The 16024-nt window shown below is 43.3% G+C and overlaps 1 protein-coding gene across 6 annotated transcripts; it reads left to right on the forward strand.

Moving 5' to 3' along the window:
• The first annotated feature begins 2270 nt into the window (after positions 1-2270).
• On the forward strand, positions 2271-7420 carry LOC6568604 (calphotin). 6 transcript variants are annotated; one of them, XM_032740624.1, is made up of 2 exons: positions 2271-7072; positions 7124-7420. In XM_032740624.1, the coding sequence occupies exons 1-2, from the start codon at positions 2308-2310 to the stop codon at positions 7336-7338; spliced, it is 4980 nt and encodes a 1659-aa protein (XP_032596515.1). In that variant the 5' UTR covers positions 2271-2307; the 3' UTR covers positions 7339-7420. The 6 variants fall into 6 exon arrangements, with proteins under 6 accessions (XP_032596515.1, XP_032596517.1, XP_032596518.1 ...); XM_032740626.1 differs by having other exon boundaries at positions 7133-7420; XM_032740627.1 differs by having other exon boundaries at positions 2271-5553; positions 5707-7420.
• Positions 7421-16024: the final 8604 nt, after the last annotated feature.

Raw genomic sequence — 16024 nt, forward strand, 5'->3', positions numbered from 1 at the left:
GCAAAATACGCCCGGAAGCATTCGATGCCAGCTCACAGATCGCTGTACTACAGCTGAACCAATTCAAAACACTCAGATTCAGATTCGGATTCTGATTTGTATTTGTGTTTGTATTCAGCACTCGCGGTGCGTGCTAAATGATACCAATTAAGAGTATGCAATTTTTTATACAAGTTGAAATAAATATATATATATATATACATGGCAATTATATTTTTATCACCTATTCACTCTGTATAAGCAAACACAAATGGTTAATGTCTTAAAGCCGTGCTAAAATTGTTGTAAGTTAATTGCATCTTTTTGGCTACTATAATACAACAATACTGCAATAAAATTGTTTGTTTTTGCTTTCGTTTTTATTATATTGGTTGCTGTTCACACATCAGTCGATTGATTTATAGTTTGAAATAATAGGCAGGCAATACCTTTGCTGCCTGGCAGTTGGTTTCTGTTCATATCCGTTTCTTGCTCTTAAATGTCAATAATACGTGAAATTGAACTGCCAATTCAATCTCCAGCAATTGTTCCGTACTCCGAATTCTCTTCGCCTGGGGTTTGAAGCTTGGGTGGGCAGGCTGGCGAACGATTTCCACATAAGCATTTTGCATTTGTGAGGATGAATTCTTTATTCCTTCTTTATTTATACGTTATTTTATTTTGTACGCTTTATCGCGATTCCATTTCGCGTCCATATTGAAAAACTATTTGCTGGAGTCTCAAGTCTCAAGTGAGCTGGGATTCAAATTGTACGCAGATCACATTACGCCATCTACTTGCCAATCTCCGTCTACGTCTCCACCATCACCATCCCGACACATATGCAACTCCATTGAAACTGGTGTATTCAGTTGGGAAGTGGTGGGCGGGGCGCATGTCTTGCAATTGAGAATTGCTTCACATTTCGCTGCATTTATTTCCTTTATTCATTCGAAAAATTGAAAGATTTATTTCTTAGTTCTCTGCGATTACATTTTTTGCAGCTAATGTGTTTCGATTGAGCGACTCCATCCCGACAGTTTGTCAAAGTGTCAGACATTGAATGCCCTTCAGACGGTCTTGGGGAATGGATTTGCTGACAAGTTTGCCAAGTAATCTTGCTTAATATAAATAACCATGGTTGTGTATGTAGATAAAAGACTAAAGATAAAATAAACTATTAATTGAATACTCTATCGATTTCATTAAAATGAATATTCAATCAATTTAATATGAATCGTTTTACTAACTTCTGTCGTTAAATGTATAATGAAACAACTGTTGTTTTGGCTGGCATTGAAGTTCTTGTGAAGTTCTTGTAAAGCCACTTAAGCAATTCGAAATAAACAAATACTTAGCGGCTTTTTCTGGCACCTAAAAACATTCGTTTAGTTTTTCGTTCTCAATGGGCATTTGTCAGGCCTCTTAACGAAAGAAAACTACCGATAAGAGCTGTTGAAAAACTGAATATTTCTATACCTTGACCAGTTAAACGTATGTTTTCAAATCGTGAGGTTCGACGGTGAAAAAAAGATTTAAAAAAGTTCTTTAAATAGTAATAATAGTAAATAAATATATATATATATAGCTCATTTTCAATACAGCCATAATGTACTACATAAATACATTTAATACAAAAACTAAAATCCCAAATACAAACACAAATTTTCCTATAAATACACTACAATACAGAGCATAGCGAAGCAATAATTAAAATTAATTTAAAAAGTAATTTAAGAGAAAGTAATTTGAGACTTTCTTTTGCTTAACATTATCTTCGGTTACCTGTTCTATGATATCGAGAGATTGTTTTCATTATATAACAATTTAATGTGGTCACTCAAGCGTTTTTTTCGCGACAATCGCCAATGTGGCGCCTACGCAAAAATAAATCCATATCAATATATCGATTGAAAAAGACAGAAACACGATAATGACGACAAATTCGTTTAAAATTGCAAGTGTGCTTTGTATTTTTACCCTTTCGGGTTTTCCTCAGCTTACCACATTTGTAAAGAATCCAATTCTTTAGACCAACGACCTTTTCGAAGGCCAAGGTTAAGCGCCTTATCATGTCTCGTGAAGTAGTTCAATTGCTTTCAGTTGCTTGTTTAGAATGAAAGTGAAATTCTTACGTCAAGAGTGTCTATATTTAACACCCTGTGCCAAAACAAAATGGGGTGAAAAGCTACAGCGAACATTTGTGTCTCACAATCGTGTTTTTATCATTTATTAAATATTATTATGAATCGTCATTTTTGGGTTAATGAAAACAATATTTAATACTATAGGCACTGAATTACGAAAGACGATAAATTACATGAGACAATGGAAAATCCAACTACAGCAGTTGACTCTTCTCCGCCTACTGCGACAACAATTGCTCTTACATCTTCAATACCAGTCGCAACCATAGCTCCCATAACTCCAACGTTGGCAACAGCAGCCGCCGTCATCGAATCCAAGGATGTTGCAACACCAATTTCGACAGCTACAACTGCGGACACTCCAGTCACCGTCGTGAAGACTCTAACACCAGTAGCAACTGTCGTGGAGACTGCAGTACCACCGACAGCAACCGTGAAGGCCGCAGTACCAGCGACAACAATCGTTCCAGTACCAGCATCAGAAACAGTGGCAATGCCAGTTACCGTTGTGGGGACTCCAGCGCCAGTGGCAACTCCAGTGGCTGATGTGGAGACTCCAGCATCAGCAGCAGAGCCAATGGAAATTTCAGTGGCTGTTGTGAAGAGTCCAGTGCCAGTAGCAGAGCCAGTTGCAACTCCAGTGGCTGTTGTGGATACCCCTGTATCAGTAGCAAATCCAGTATCAACTCCAGTCGCTGTTGTAGCGCCTCCAGTACCAGCAGCAGAGCCAGTTGTGACTCCAGTGGCTGTTGTGGCGAGACCAGTACCAGTAGCAGAGCCAGTAGCAGAGCCAGTGGCAGCACCAGTGCCTGCTGTGGAGACTCCAGCACCCGCAGCAGAGCCAGCGGCAACTCCAGTGGCTGCTGTGGAAACTCCAGCACCCGCAGCAGAGCCAGCGGCAACTCTAGTAACTGTTGAGGCGACTCCAGCGCTAGTAGCAGAGCCAGTGCCAACTCCAGTGGCTGCACCAGCCGCAGATCCAGTGGCAACTCCAGTAGCTGTTGAGGCGACTCCAGTGCCAGTCACACAGCCAATCGCAGCTCCAGTGACTGTTGAGGTGACTCCAGTAGCAGCAGCACAGCCAGTGGCAGCGTCAGTGGCAGCACCAGTGCCTGCTGTGGAGACTCCAGCACCCGCAGCAGAGCCAGCGGCAACTCCAGTGCCTGCTGTGGAAACTCCAGCACCCGCAGCAGAGCCAGCGGCAACTCCAGTAACTGTTGAGGTGACTCCAGTCGCAGCAGCAGAGCCAGCGGCAACTCCAGTGCCAGCACCAGCCGCAGATCCAGGGGCTGTTGAGGCGACTCCGGTGCCAGTCACACAGCCAATCGCAGCTCCAGTGGTTGTTGAGGTGACTCCAGTACCAGCAGCACAGCCAGTGGCAGCACCGGTGGCTGCTGTGGAGCTAGCGGCAACTCCAGTGGTTGTTGAAGCGACTCCAATACCAGCAGCAGAGCCTACGGCAACTCCAGTAGCTGTTGAGCCGACTCCAGTGCCAGTAGCACAGCCAATCACAGCTCTAGTGACTGTTGAGGTGACTCCAGTACCTGCAGCAGAGCCAGTGGCAGATCCAGGGGCTGTTGAGGCGACTCCGGTGCCAGTCGCACAGCTAATCGCAGCTCCAGTGGCTATTGAGGAGACTCCAGTACCAGCAGCAGAGCCAGTGGCAGTACCAGTGGCCGCTGTGGAGACTACAGCAACAACAGCAGAGCCAGTGCCAACTCCAGTGGCTGTTGAGACGACTCCAGCGCTAGTAGCAGAACCAGTGCCAACTCCAGTGGCAGCACCAGCCGCAGATCTAATTGAAACTCCAGTGGCTGTTGAGGCGACTCCAGTACCAGCAGGTGAGCCAGTGGCAGATCCAGGGGCTGTTGAGGCGACTCCGGTGCCAGTCGCACAGCTAATCGCAGCTCCAGTGGCTATTGAGGAGACTCCAGTACCAGCAGCAGAGCCAGTGGCAGTACCAGTGGCCGCTGTGGAGACTACAGCAACAACAGCAGAGCCAGTGCCAACTCCAGTGGCTGTTGAGACGACTCCAGTGCCAGTAGCAGAGTCAGTGGCACCTCCAGTGGCTGTTGAGGCGACTGCAGTGCCAGTAGCAGAGCCAGTGCCAACTCCAGTAGCTGTTGAGTCGACTCCAATACCAGCAACAGAGCCAGCGGCAACTGCAGTAGCTGCTGTGGCGACTTCAGTAGCAGCAGCAGAGCCAGCGGCAACTCCAGCGGCAGCACCAGCCGCAGATCCAGGGGCTGTTGAGGCGACTCCGGTGCCAGTCGCACAGCCAATCGCAGCTCCAGTGGCTGGTGAGTCGACTCCAATACCAGCAGCAGAGCCAGCGGCAGCGTCAGTGGCAGCACCAGTGGCTGCTGTGGAGCCAGCGGCAACTCCAGTGGTTGTTGAAGCGACTCCAGCGCCAATAGAAGAGCCAGTGGCAACACCAGTGGCTGTTGAGGTGACTCCTGTACCTGCAGCAGAGCCAGTGGCAACTTCAGTACCTGCTGAGGCGACTCCAACCCCAATAACAGATCCAATCGCAACTCCAGTGACTGTTGAGGCGACTCCAGTACCTGCAGCAGAGCCACTGGCAACTCCAGTGGCTGTTGAGGTGACTTCGACGCCAGTAGCAGCGTCAGTGGCAACTCCAGTGGCTGTTGAGACGACTCCAGTGCCAGTAGTAGAGCCAGTGCCAACTCCAGTGGCTGTTGAGGTGACTCCAGTACCTGCAGCAGAGCCACTGGCAACTCCAGTGGCAACAACAGTGGCTGCTGTGGAAACTCCAGCACCAGCCGCAGATCCAGTAGCTGTTGAGGTGACTTCGACGCCAGTAGCAGCGTCAGTGGCAGCACCAGTGGCTGCTGTGGAGCCAGTGCCGACTCCAGTGGCTGTTGAGGTGACTCCTGTACCTGCAGCAGAGCCAGTGGCAACTTCAGTACCTGCTGAGGCGACTCCAACCCCAATAACAGATCCAATCGCAACTCCAGTGACTGTTGAGGCGACTCCAGTACCTGCAGCAGAGCCACTGGCAACTCCAGTGGCTGTTGAGGTGACTTCGACGCCAGTAGCAGCGTCAGTGGCAACTCCAGTGGCTGTTGAGACGACTCCAGTGCCAGTAGTAGAGCCAGTGCCAACTCCAGTGGCTGTTGAGGTGACTCCAGTACCTGCAGCAGAGCCACTGGCAACTCCAGTGGCAACAACAGTGGCTGCTGTGGAAACTCCAGCACCAGCCGCAGATCCAGTAGCTGTTGAGGTGACTTCGACGCCAGTAGCAGCGTCAGTGGCAGCACCAGTGGCTGCTGTGGAGCCAGTGCCGACTCCAGTGGCTGTTGAGGTGACTCCAGTACCTGCAGCAGAGCCAGTGGCAACTCCAGTGGCTGTTGAGGTGACTCCAGTGCCAGTAGCACAGCCAGTGCCAACTCCAGTGGCTGTTGAGGTGACTCCAGTACCTACAGCAGAGCCAGTAGCAGCTCCAGTGCCTGCTGAGGCGACTCCACAGCCAGTAGTAGAGCCAGTGGCAACTCCAGTGGCAGTTGTGGCGACTCCAGTACCTACAGCAGAGCCAGTGGCAACTCCAGTGGCTGTTGAGACGACTCCAGTGCCAGTAGCAGAGGCAGTGACACCTCCAGTGTCTGTTGAGGTGACTCCAGTACCTGCAGCAGAGCCAGTGGCAGCTCCAGAGGCTGCTGAAGTGACTCCAGCACCTGCAGCAGAGCCAGTGCCAACTCCAGTGGCTGTTGAGGTGACTCCAGTACCTACAGCAGAGCCAGTAGCAGCTCCAGTGCCTGCTGAGGCGACTCCACAGCCAGTAGTAGAGCCAGTGGCAACTCGAGTGGCAGTTGTGGCGACTCCAGTACCTACAGCAGAGCCAGTGCCAACTCCAGTGGCTGTTGAGACGACTCCAGTGCCAGTAGCAGAGGCAGTGGCACCTCCAGTGGCTGTTGAGGTGACTCCAGTACCTGCAGCAGAGCCAGTGGCAACTCCAGAGGCTGTTGAAGTGACTCCAGCACCTGCAGCAGAGCCAGTGGCAACTCCAGTGGCTGTTGGGGTGACTCCAGTGCCAGTAGCACAGCCAGTGCCAACTGCAGTGGCTGTTGAGGTGGCTCCAGTACCTACAGCAGAGCCAGTAGCAGCTCCAGTGCCTGCTGAGGCGACTCCACAGCCAGTAGTAGAGCCAGTGGCAACTCCAGTGGCAGTTGTGGCGACTCCAGTACCTACAGCAGAGCCAGTGCCAACTCCAGTGGCTGTTGAGACGACTCCAGTGCCAGTAGCAGAGCCAGTGGCACCTCCAATGGCTGCTGTGAAGAGTCCAGTACCAGTAGCAGAGTCAGTGTCAACTCCAGGGACTGTTGAAGTGACTCCAGTACCAGTAGCAGAGTCAGTGCCCATTCCAGTGGCTGTTGTGGAGAATTCAGAAAACGTAGCAGAGCCAATGGCAACTCGAGCTGTAGTTGTGGTAGCAGAGTCAATGTCAACTCCAGTTCCTGCAGTGGTAGTCGCTGCTGTGGAGACTCCAGTTGCAGTGGCAGATCCAGTGGAGACTCCAGAACTAGCAGCAGAGCCAGTGGCAACTCCAGTCGCGATTGCGGAAGCTCCTGTGGCAGTAGCAGAGCTAGTGGCAACTCCAGTGGCTGCTGTAGAGACTTCGGCACCAGTAGTAGTACCAGCAGCAACTGTAGTCGCTGTTGTGGAGACTCCAGTAGCAGTGGCAAATCCAGTGGCAACACCGGTCACTATTGTGGAGACTCCAGCAGTAGCAATGCCAGTTGATATTGGTGATACTTCAGTTCCAGTAGCAGAGCCAGTCGCAATTTCAGTCGCTGTTGCGGAGACTTCCGCACCAGTGGCAACTCCAGTGGCTGTTGTGACGACTTCAGTACCAATAGTTGAACCATTGTCAACTCTAGCGGCTGTTGTGGATCCGGTGACATCTCCAGTCCCAGTCGTGAATTCAGGTGCAAAAGAATCGTCTGCTGTTTCTGTTTCATTATGCGACTCTTTTTTAGGCTCATCAGATCCAGATTGGGATCAATCTGCTGTTGTCCCTGTGGCAAAGATATTTCCGACACGTAGAGATCTGCATACAACAGATGTGTCGCTGTTGGCCATCGCAGCCACTTTGGATGCTATAGCAGATAAACTTAAGGATCAAAGAGCTCGGAACCAGGACATTATTGATCGACTCTGCGAAATAGAGAAAATATTGGGTGTTCCAAAATAATTATGTCACTTGTATGTAGTTCTTCCTAAAGAAATCTGAAGAATAAATGTTGTTCAACCACTAAAGGCAATTCAGCAAAATAGCTTTAAATGTGTTCCAGTTGCTTGGTTTAAGTTAAGCCTTTTGCTTTTAAAACATCTTTAAATGATTATTAAAATCAAATTGATTGTTTGCTTTTTGTGAAACAGAGTTGGCTCGAGCATAGCCGGATAATTTAAGCTTCTGTTAAATAAATTGCAGGGCGTTTTCAGTGCATACACATTTATAATATATCACTACATCGCTCATTTCCCCCAACAACCAGCGTCTTGCCAACTATGCAAAATTTTCCAGCTAGCGCTTGACAATTAAATCTGAATGAAATTATACGAATGCGGTGGCATTTGCTGTACAAACAAACTCTTGAATATTCCCCGATGCTGCCATTCCCCACCCGTTGGAGGAGACAACTTTTGGCGTAGGACATGGTTGAATTTGGAAATTAATTATTATGCCGAGTTCTGCTGCAGAACTCCTCTGAGCACATTGCAAAGGCGGCAAGGCGAAGATGAGAAGTGGCTTCTGCGGCCTGAATAAATTTGCTGTGTATGAAAAAACTTGAAGTTACTTTTGATAAATTGTAGAATTTGAAAGTAATTCTTAATTACCAATACTTAAATTTAATTAGTGATTTTGAGTAAGCGTACAAATCCCTTAAAACTTTTGATTTCCTTATGAAGCTTTTGAAAAGCCAACAAGTATATTTAAAATTAATTGGATTCTGGTTGAATTTATATGCATTGAAAAATATTTATTTCAACTATGTCTACTTCGCCCTATGGCTTAAGGAAGCCGCTTTTCATCTTCCAAATACCCAAATCGACCCTTTGGACAAAAGGCACCAGACATAAAATTCACTTTGGTTGGGAATAGAACCCTTAGCCTCGGCTCATATGAGAGTAATAAAATTTTTAAACACTGGCAAACTGACAATTGAAGGGTTCTAAATTTTATGACCCAACACTGAATTTGGAATTCCATTCGATTTGGCTCTTATGTGTGTTATGGAGTTGTTGTAAGCTCAGTAAGTCGAATCACCTCCGGCGATTATTCTAATCATTTGGCTCACTCTTTCCAAACTTTGGCTGACGTGATATGCCAGCAATCTTTGTTGCTGTCTAGCTTGGGTTTTCGTTAAGGCCCAATTCCAATGCCTAATAACATGTACGACAGCTCAATCTAAATCTATAGGCCAATAAAAAAAAAAAACATAAGAAACTAAAAACTAAAACAAAAATAAATAGAATGGTGAAAACAAATTCCCATTTGACCATTTTGACTGGAAACAATAAAATGACCTTCCTCACACCCAAAAGCACAGCACAGCACCGACACACACACACACACACACACACACACATACACACTATAAATGTTGCAAATGGAGGAACATAGTAAAGTTGTTGTTGTTTTTTTTTTGGAATTGTTATTGTTGCTTTTATTTTCTGTACTGTGGTAAATTTTCTTCTTGCCATAGCTGTCTGAGCTTGCGGCTATATGTAGACCAAAAAATAAAACCGAGTAAAGGCCAACATGTTTTGTAGACTTTTTTGGCACATGCAACATGTCTGTTATCCGAAACCCTGACAGAGAACGCCGTTCTGCAGACATACACATACACACACATACACACACACACACACACTCATGCACATAAGCACACAAGAGGCAAGGCATGGTAATAGCTAAAACCAGATTCCTGCTTGGTCCAGTAAGCAGTGTCTGACAGTCGAGGTTTATACGATTTAACCACATTAATGATATCCAATGGCCCCGAAAGTGTAAATATGTAATTGTTGATATCTAGGATGGGGGAGAGTAGTGGTAGGGGGGATTTGTACAACATTTGCACTGTCATACAATTGTGAACAGTATCTAAGCCACTTACATGGGGCTTACAACTTTACGGCGGGGCTTAAAAACTAAATTAAATGGCTGACCCAAATGGAAATTAAATTGGTATTTATGGTAATTTCTTTTTTAAATAATTGTAAATACATTTTAATCTTTTGTATTGAAGATCTGTGATTTTTATGCATCAACCAAGAAATAGACGAATTTTAGGCAAATATAAGATAAGATTATCTAATAAGCTCTAGAGCACAAACTCAGATTCATTTGAGAATATTAAATTTGAGCTCACAACAGGCACTAGAATGCACTTGATGAAAGTCACTGCAGCAACGAATTAAAATATATTTATCAAAATCATGAGTTGAGGTAAGCAGTTTAAGAAACCTATTGAACACTAATTACCTCTCCATATTGCCAATTAAAATGATTAGCATTTAAAGGGGTGCAAGAGTCTCAATTTTGATTTATGAGAATTTGATCGGCTTATTCAGATGATGGAATATGCATGCATCGTTAAGTTGGTCCACTCGAGCTTTCGAGTGTCAGATCAATCAGTCACTTATGCATGTTAAGCGACAGATGATGCAAAGGAGAACGAAAAGCTATTGGGTGTAAGACGAGGCAGGAAGTGGAAGTTACATTGCAGAGCTCATGGTTCTATGGTTTCATGACCATGGCACATAAGTGTATGACTTCCTGTTAGTATAGCTGTCACTCGGCTCGTTGCTGCTGTCACATTGCACTTGAGGCTAATGCAGTCTCTCTTGCAACCGGCAGGACGACGCCTAATGCACAACAGCAACAGCAACACCAACACCGACAACTAAAACTATTGCTGCGACGATAACAACAACTACAATATCAGCATCTGCAATAACAATGCCTATTTGTGCAGTCTGAAGCTCTTTGGGGTCATGTCGTTTTGTCGTTGTTATCGAATAAATTTGGAATTAATTGCGTTTAGCTCTTGCTGACATTTTCGACAAAGTCGCCAGGCGAAACATCTACATATATGCTGCATTTGGTGCTGGAAGGAAACTTTGAATGAGCCCCGCCTTTGACAGTTATTGGCTTATGTTGTTGTTTCACAAATTTGTTGCAGATTCTGTTTTCGATTTTCAGTGCGCAGTTTGCAGATTTCAATTTCAGGTTCAGCGAGCTGCCGGCTGTCCATGTTCTGACCATTTATTTGCTGAGAGTGGGTGGGGTAATGGTAATCTATGTAGTTGTCGTCATGTCGCCGCTGTGGTTGAGGTTGAGCTTTGTGTTTGCCGGCTCACAACCAGCTACAATTAATTGTCGTGAATTGTTTGCGTTTGGCCCAAAGCCCTCACAGCGGCCATAGTCCCATACGTATACGTAACATCCGCGTGCAACTGCTGACTTTGTCCGCTAAGCCGTAACTTAATTAAAGTGCCGAACATGTCAAACCCAATTGCAACTTCATTTCCAGCTTAATTACGGACTCGTTTTTGTTTTTTTTTTTTTTCATCTAAATTTAGTACGATTATCCATGTAATCCCAACAGCGGTTGTCCAATTCAATTGCATTAAGTTATCTGACCCAATTGAGCGTACAATTTTTGTTTTCTCTTTAATGTATCCTTAAACATTTTTAATTATTTTTTTTTTTTTCCGTCTCAATCTCAATCTCCTTCTCATTCATGTTTTTCAACTTTTCTTTCTTATTTTTCTGTGATTAATGACTTCGAAAAGTGAAAAGTGTGCAAAAGCAGTGCAGCAGGAAAAGGCCAGAAATGTTCTTACTTGAGAGACTCTTAATTGAGTGCTATTGAAAAATGGCAAATGAGTGCACTTTTTGCTTAAGTATTTAAATGTGTAAATAACAGAAATGTCTAAAGGTGTTGTAAATATGTTGTAGAAAAAATGTATAGCTGCAAAATATAAGATCCAACTTTTCAAACATATTATTAATATAATTTTCTAACAAGCTCTTGAATGAAATATTCAAAGCATACTCGAACTACGTATACATAGTATATATATTTCTTAGTTCATATCTGCAACATTATAAATTAAAGTAGAATAATTTAAAAGCACAATTTAATGAAATATATTAATTTAATTGTTAACACTTTAAGTTTGGAATCGGCCTGCCACACATGACGTATGCGTAATTTATGTGCTACAAAGGGCCAATTTAAAATGTTCTATGACGCATAAAGAGGCTAAAACAGGACAGCACACAAACTATGCTTATTACACCACCCACATGTGTGCAACATACACACATACGCACACTCAAACGTGAACTCACTTAAAACTTTGGACATTCTGTGGCCAAGCATATGACACACGAAAATGTTACTTACTGCCCCCATCCCCTTGGGCCCAATCTGCCGGCTGATTATCATTCATTTGATGCCACATAATGGGGCACTTCAGTTGGGCCCATGGCAAACGTTTTAGGGTCTCGATAATTATCAACTGCGAGCTTTCAAAATAGCCAGCAACAAATAAAAATTAAATGAAAAACGAAAACACAGGCAAAAAGTTTTTAATTTGCCTGCAGTGCTGTGTGCAATTGTTTTAACTGTTGAAAATGCTATACAAAAAAAAGATAACCTGTTAAAGCCTGGCTGGCCGAGTGTGTGTAAATATTTGAGTGTTTGGTAATAACTGCGACTGTCTTGTGTGCAACCATTGTTTTACAAGCCATCGTGCCGGCAGCGGTATGCGGACCACAACCAGTTACCCGACGCCAGGGCTGCCTATGACAGCAGCGACTGCAGCAGCAGCGACGCATCGTAAGTAATTTCGCGCATATGTTACTCCACTGCAGCAGCAGCAACAGCAGCGGCAACAAAAACCAGATGAGCAACAGTAACATCAATTGCAATTGTACAGAGCAAGCAAAGTAAAGCAATGGATTGTTGGCGAGTGGTGTGTGGGGGGGGAGTGTATGTGCAATGTTATATACTACTAACAGACAGATTGAGGGACAGCGAAATGTGTGCTTCACTGTCAGCAGCAGCAGCAGCAGCAGCAGCAGCGGCAGCAGCAGCTTAAGCTCGGCAGTTCGGCATATTCATGGCTGCTGCACACGACAAATTGAATTTTATGCAAGGGCTTCTCTTGTCCTTCCACCTCCCCCCTGCTTCTCCTTAATGCATTCTCCTCAAATCACCAGCACTCTCTCCCTCTCTCTGTATGAGTTTGCCTTTTTTTATGCTCTCGCTCTGTTAGTTGCTCTCTTGGCTTGGCGACACTAATATGGCTCGTCTGCATAAAAGTGTGCTCTTTTTTTTGTCTTTGTTAAGTGTGTGCGTGTGTGCTGAAGTTAACGGCTTGCCATATTATGTTTATCCTTGTGCATTGCAACTTGCAATGCATTTTTTCAGTGGTGCTTTTTTTTATTTTATTTTCCTGTCCTAGTTTCACTCAATGCGCTTGCGTTTGCCAGCTTAGTTATTATTGTGACCTTTCTTTTTTCATTATTATTATTTGTTTTCGCTTTTAGGGATCCGAGGTAGCGGCAGCATTACCCGCCAGCTCTATCTGCTCAATGGCTCCACTGTGTGCCGCCCAATTTGCCGGCTTGACGTTAATGGGAAATAATGTTATCGCGCTGTTAAGCGGCTGTAAGTGCCACTGTGTGCGTGTGTGTGTTTGTGTGCTCTGTTCTCGCACTACATTTGTAAATTGGCCAAGCATTCAGCTGGGATTAATTCTCATTATGATTATGATAAGTTCGTTTGAATTGTGGAGCTTATGCGCTTACTTACATTAGACCCATTGCTTTCTCTCCTTAAATCTAAATGAGCCGTTTCGCTAAAATGCCAAACACGCTCGTATAAATAATTATTTTACAGCGAAAACACTCAAGCACAATAATTGCAATTGTTTGCACGGATTAACAAGCTCGCTAACATCGTCAAGAGCTGTAATGTCGTGTCACTCAACTGCTGGTGTAAGTGTTAGTTAACAGCGCAGCATCTCCGACAAGTACAATACAGCAGGTTAACATAGGCAACGCTCTCAGTCATAGCCAGGCTCTCTCTCTCTATCTCTCTCTGTCTCTCTAAGCTGTTGAGTGTTGCTTTACAGAGCAGCATCCACAACAGCTCATTAGCATTGGCGCTTCGTTTAGTCTACTTTTAGCCGGTGTCGCGTACGCTTCGTTCTGCGCATCGTAGGTGAGAAGCAGGTCGTGTGACAAATTCGGTTAACTAAACAAGTGAATGCAGTGCTAATCAAATGAATGCACATGAATAAATGTAAATTAAGTATTAAATTATGTGACATTACGTACAATTATTTTACACAAGTGCTTTCCAAAAGGACTGAAACTAAGTATGCAGCTTGATCTTCAGCTTGCATGTGTTGGTTTGTGCTAAATACTAACAACTGATTTTAAATGAATAAATGTATTCATAAAATCCAATAAATTTATTTGTTGACATGGTGCATAAGTTGCAAATTACATGTTGATATAAAATCAAATAATTTAAGAACAATATTAAGAGTTAAGCAAAGCTGTTAATTTAGAAGATGATACGAACATTTTTTTAAAATAAACAGCCTACTTATAAACGAAAGGAAGTTCGGCAAACATATTCGAAGTCATAAATCAATAAATACATGGATGCAATCAACAATTTTTTATAATATAATTAATAATAAAATTGATTGGATATGTAAAACAATGTAATATTTTTTAAAATTAATTATGCAGAAAAAACTTTTGAGCTTCCAAAAATATTATTAGATCCCGAACAGATTGAATTTGTTGGTTTAGCTTTGTATTTTCCTTGGGTTTCTTGGAATTTACATATCAAAGTGCTGAGGCATATTATGCCTCAAACATATTTTAATGAGGTAAATAAATCACGAACATAACGCAACTTATTAAACTCGCAAGATATATAAAATGTAGTCTTGACTTTTATTATTATTGACAGTGCCTTAGTGTCACACACAATTTCCTTCAATTTAATATCAACAATAAACATAATAATAATAATGAATGTCAAAATATTATATACGAATACTCGCACTACGGCATTCAATTAATGGCCTCAACAATAAACTAAATTACAAGTCACAAAAAATGTCTGTTTCCGGTTCGGCGGCTAACAAATTTCATCTTCCGTCCTCAGCCGTTTGCTATGCCACAGCAACGAGAAGCACAACAACAAAAGCAACAAGAAAACAACAGGAGGAAAATCAAGAAACAGAGAACAGATTTCTAAGTTAAAGGCGCATAGAAAAAAACTGGGAGCTGTGTTAAATCATTCACACTTCCGCTCTACTGTATTGTTTGTGCAATCAATTTGGCATTATTTACGTTATCATTTACAACAATAACAATAACAATAAGAATGAGAATAAGAACAAGAACAAGGATAACATAAGAGAAGAGCAGCCGTTCCTTAATGCATACAATTCACTCGGCCAGAACATTACATTTGTTTAACATTTGCGTTAACGCTTCATTGACCGAGCTAGTAACCGTTTGCCATTACTTATGTACGGCTGGAATTTGTCAGAGCCCGTTTTCCATTTGTTGGCTGCGGCAAAAGCAAAAGCAAAAGGCATTTAAATCATTATTCGCAGCACACGAGCCGAACAAAGTTTCAAGTCAAGCCCAGACTCGTACTTCGATTCCTAAACCAAAAAGCAGCCATTCAAATCCTTTCAATACACAAACTCGTGTCGAGCATTTCTTATTTTTGTCTGAGTGTCTGTCTGCCGCGTGTGTGTACGCGCGTGTGTACGTCTGTGTGTGTGTGTGTGTGTTTAGATGTGTGTGGGTATGTGTATCGGGCGTGTTTGCCTGGCCATATGCACACCTTTTACGCCCGACTAAACACCCGCATAAATAAATTTTGCTAATGCCAAATAGTCTCGAGCGTAAAAGAAAGATGAGGTAACAGCAGCAGCAGCTGGCCAAATGGAATGCTTTAACACACACAAAAACACACACACACACACACACTTTTATACACACAGGGTCCGTGTGAGTCTGAATCCGCTTTCTCGGCACATTCGCCCTTTTCGATTTTTGTAGCATACTTTTCAGCGCAGCTAAAATATTCTAAACAAGACTTGTGTTTTGCTAATCACAACAAGCAGCATATAAGGGGCAAAACTATACATTCAATCTTGTATTCATTTATTTCTATTTTTTTAATTCAACATAATTTAAGGAGCTTTCCTCAAAGTTATAAGCACTATTTTAGCCAACAAAAAAGTTGATTTTTTGTTGCCAACTTTAAATCTGTTTTGGAATTATTTAAAAAAAAATAAATGGTTGTTTTAGTATATGTAAGCTGCTTATTTGTTTAACAATAAAATGTTACCTTCTAAGTGGAAACAGACGATGCAAAACTTTTGGCAATTTCAGAGTAATTCGTGAAATGTTCGAAAGGCTTAAGCATTTCTAAACTTAATATTTCGAAATTCTATTTAAAAGCTCTTCCAACTACAATTTCGTTTCCAGCAGACTTCGTTTTGTACCATTCTTTTTACTGTTAAAGCCTCAATGAAACCTCTGAACTGTTCAAATTGAGAATTCAATGAACTTTACTATAGCGGCTGCTGGATTCCTTTCGCCCACAACCGTAAAAATTATATAAGAAGACCGCCAGGCGAAAACTTTTCACAGTTTTCAAAATTTTCTTAGTTGTGAAATTGCTGCAAGTTGCCAGCAAAAACTTGACGATTCGAATTGCTGGAACTCGGCTGGAAGTAATGCTGCTGCCCACATAATTTAACCTTAACTCACACAAATATATCAGGACAGGATTTTGCGCAAAACGTTGCCATAAAAT

This window comes from Drosophila grimshawi, unplaced genomic scaffold, assembly GCF_018153295.1.
Source record: "Drosophila grimshawi isolate 15287-2541.00 unplaced genomic scaffold, ASM1815329v1 contig_311, whole genome shotgun sequence".
In the NCBI taxonomy this organism is placed as follows: domain Eukaryota; kingdom Metazoa; phylum Arthropoda; class Insecta; order Diptera; family Drosophilidae; genus Drosophila; species Drosophila grimshawi.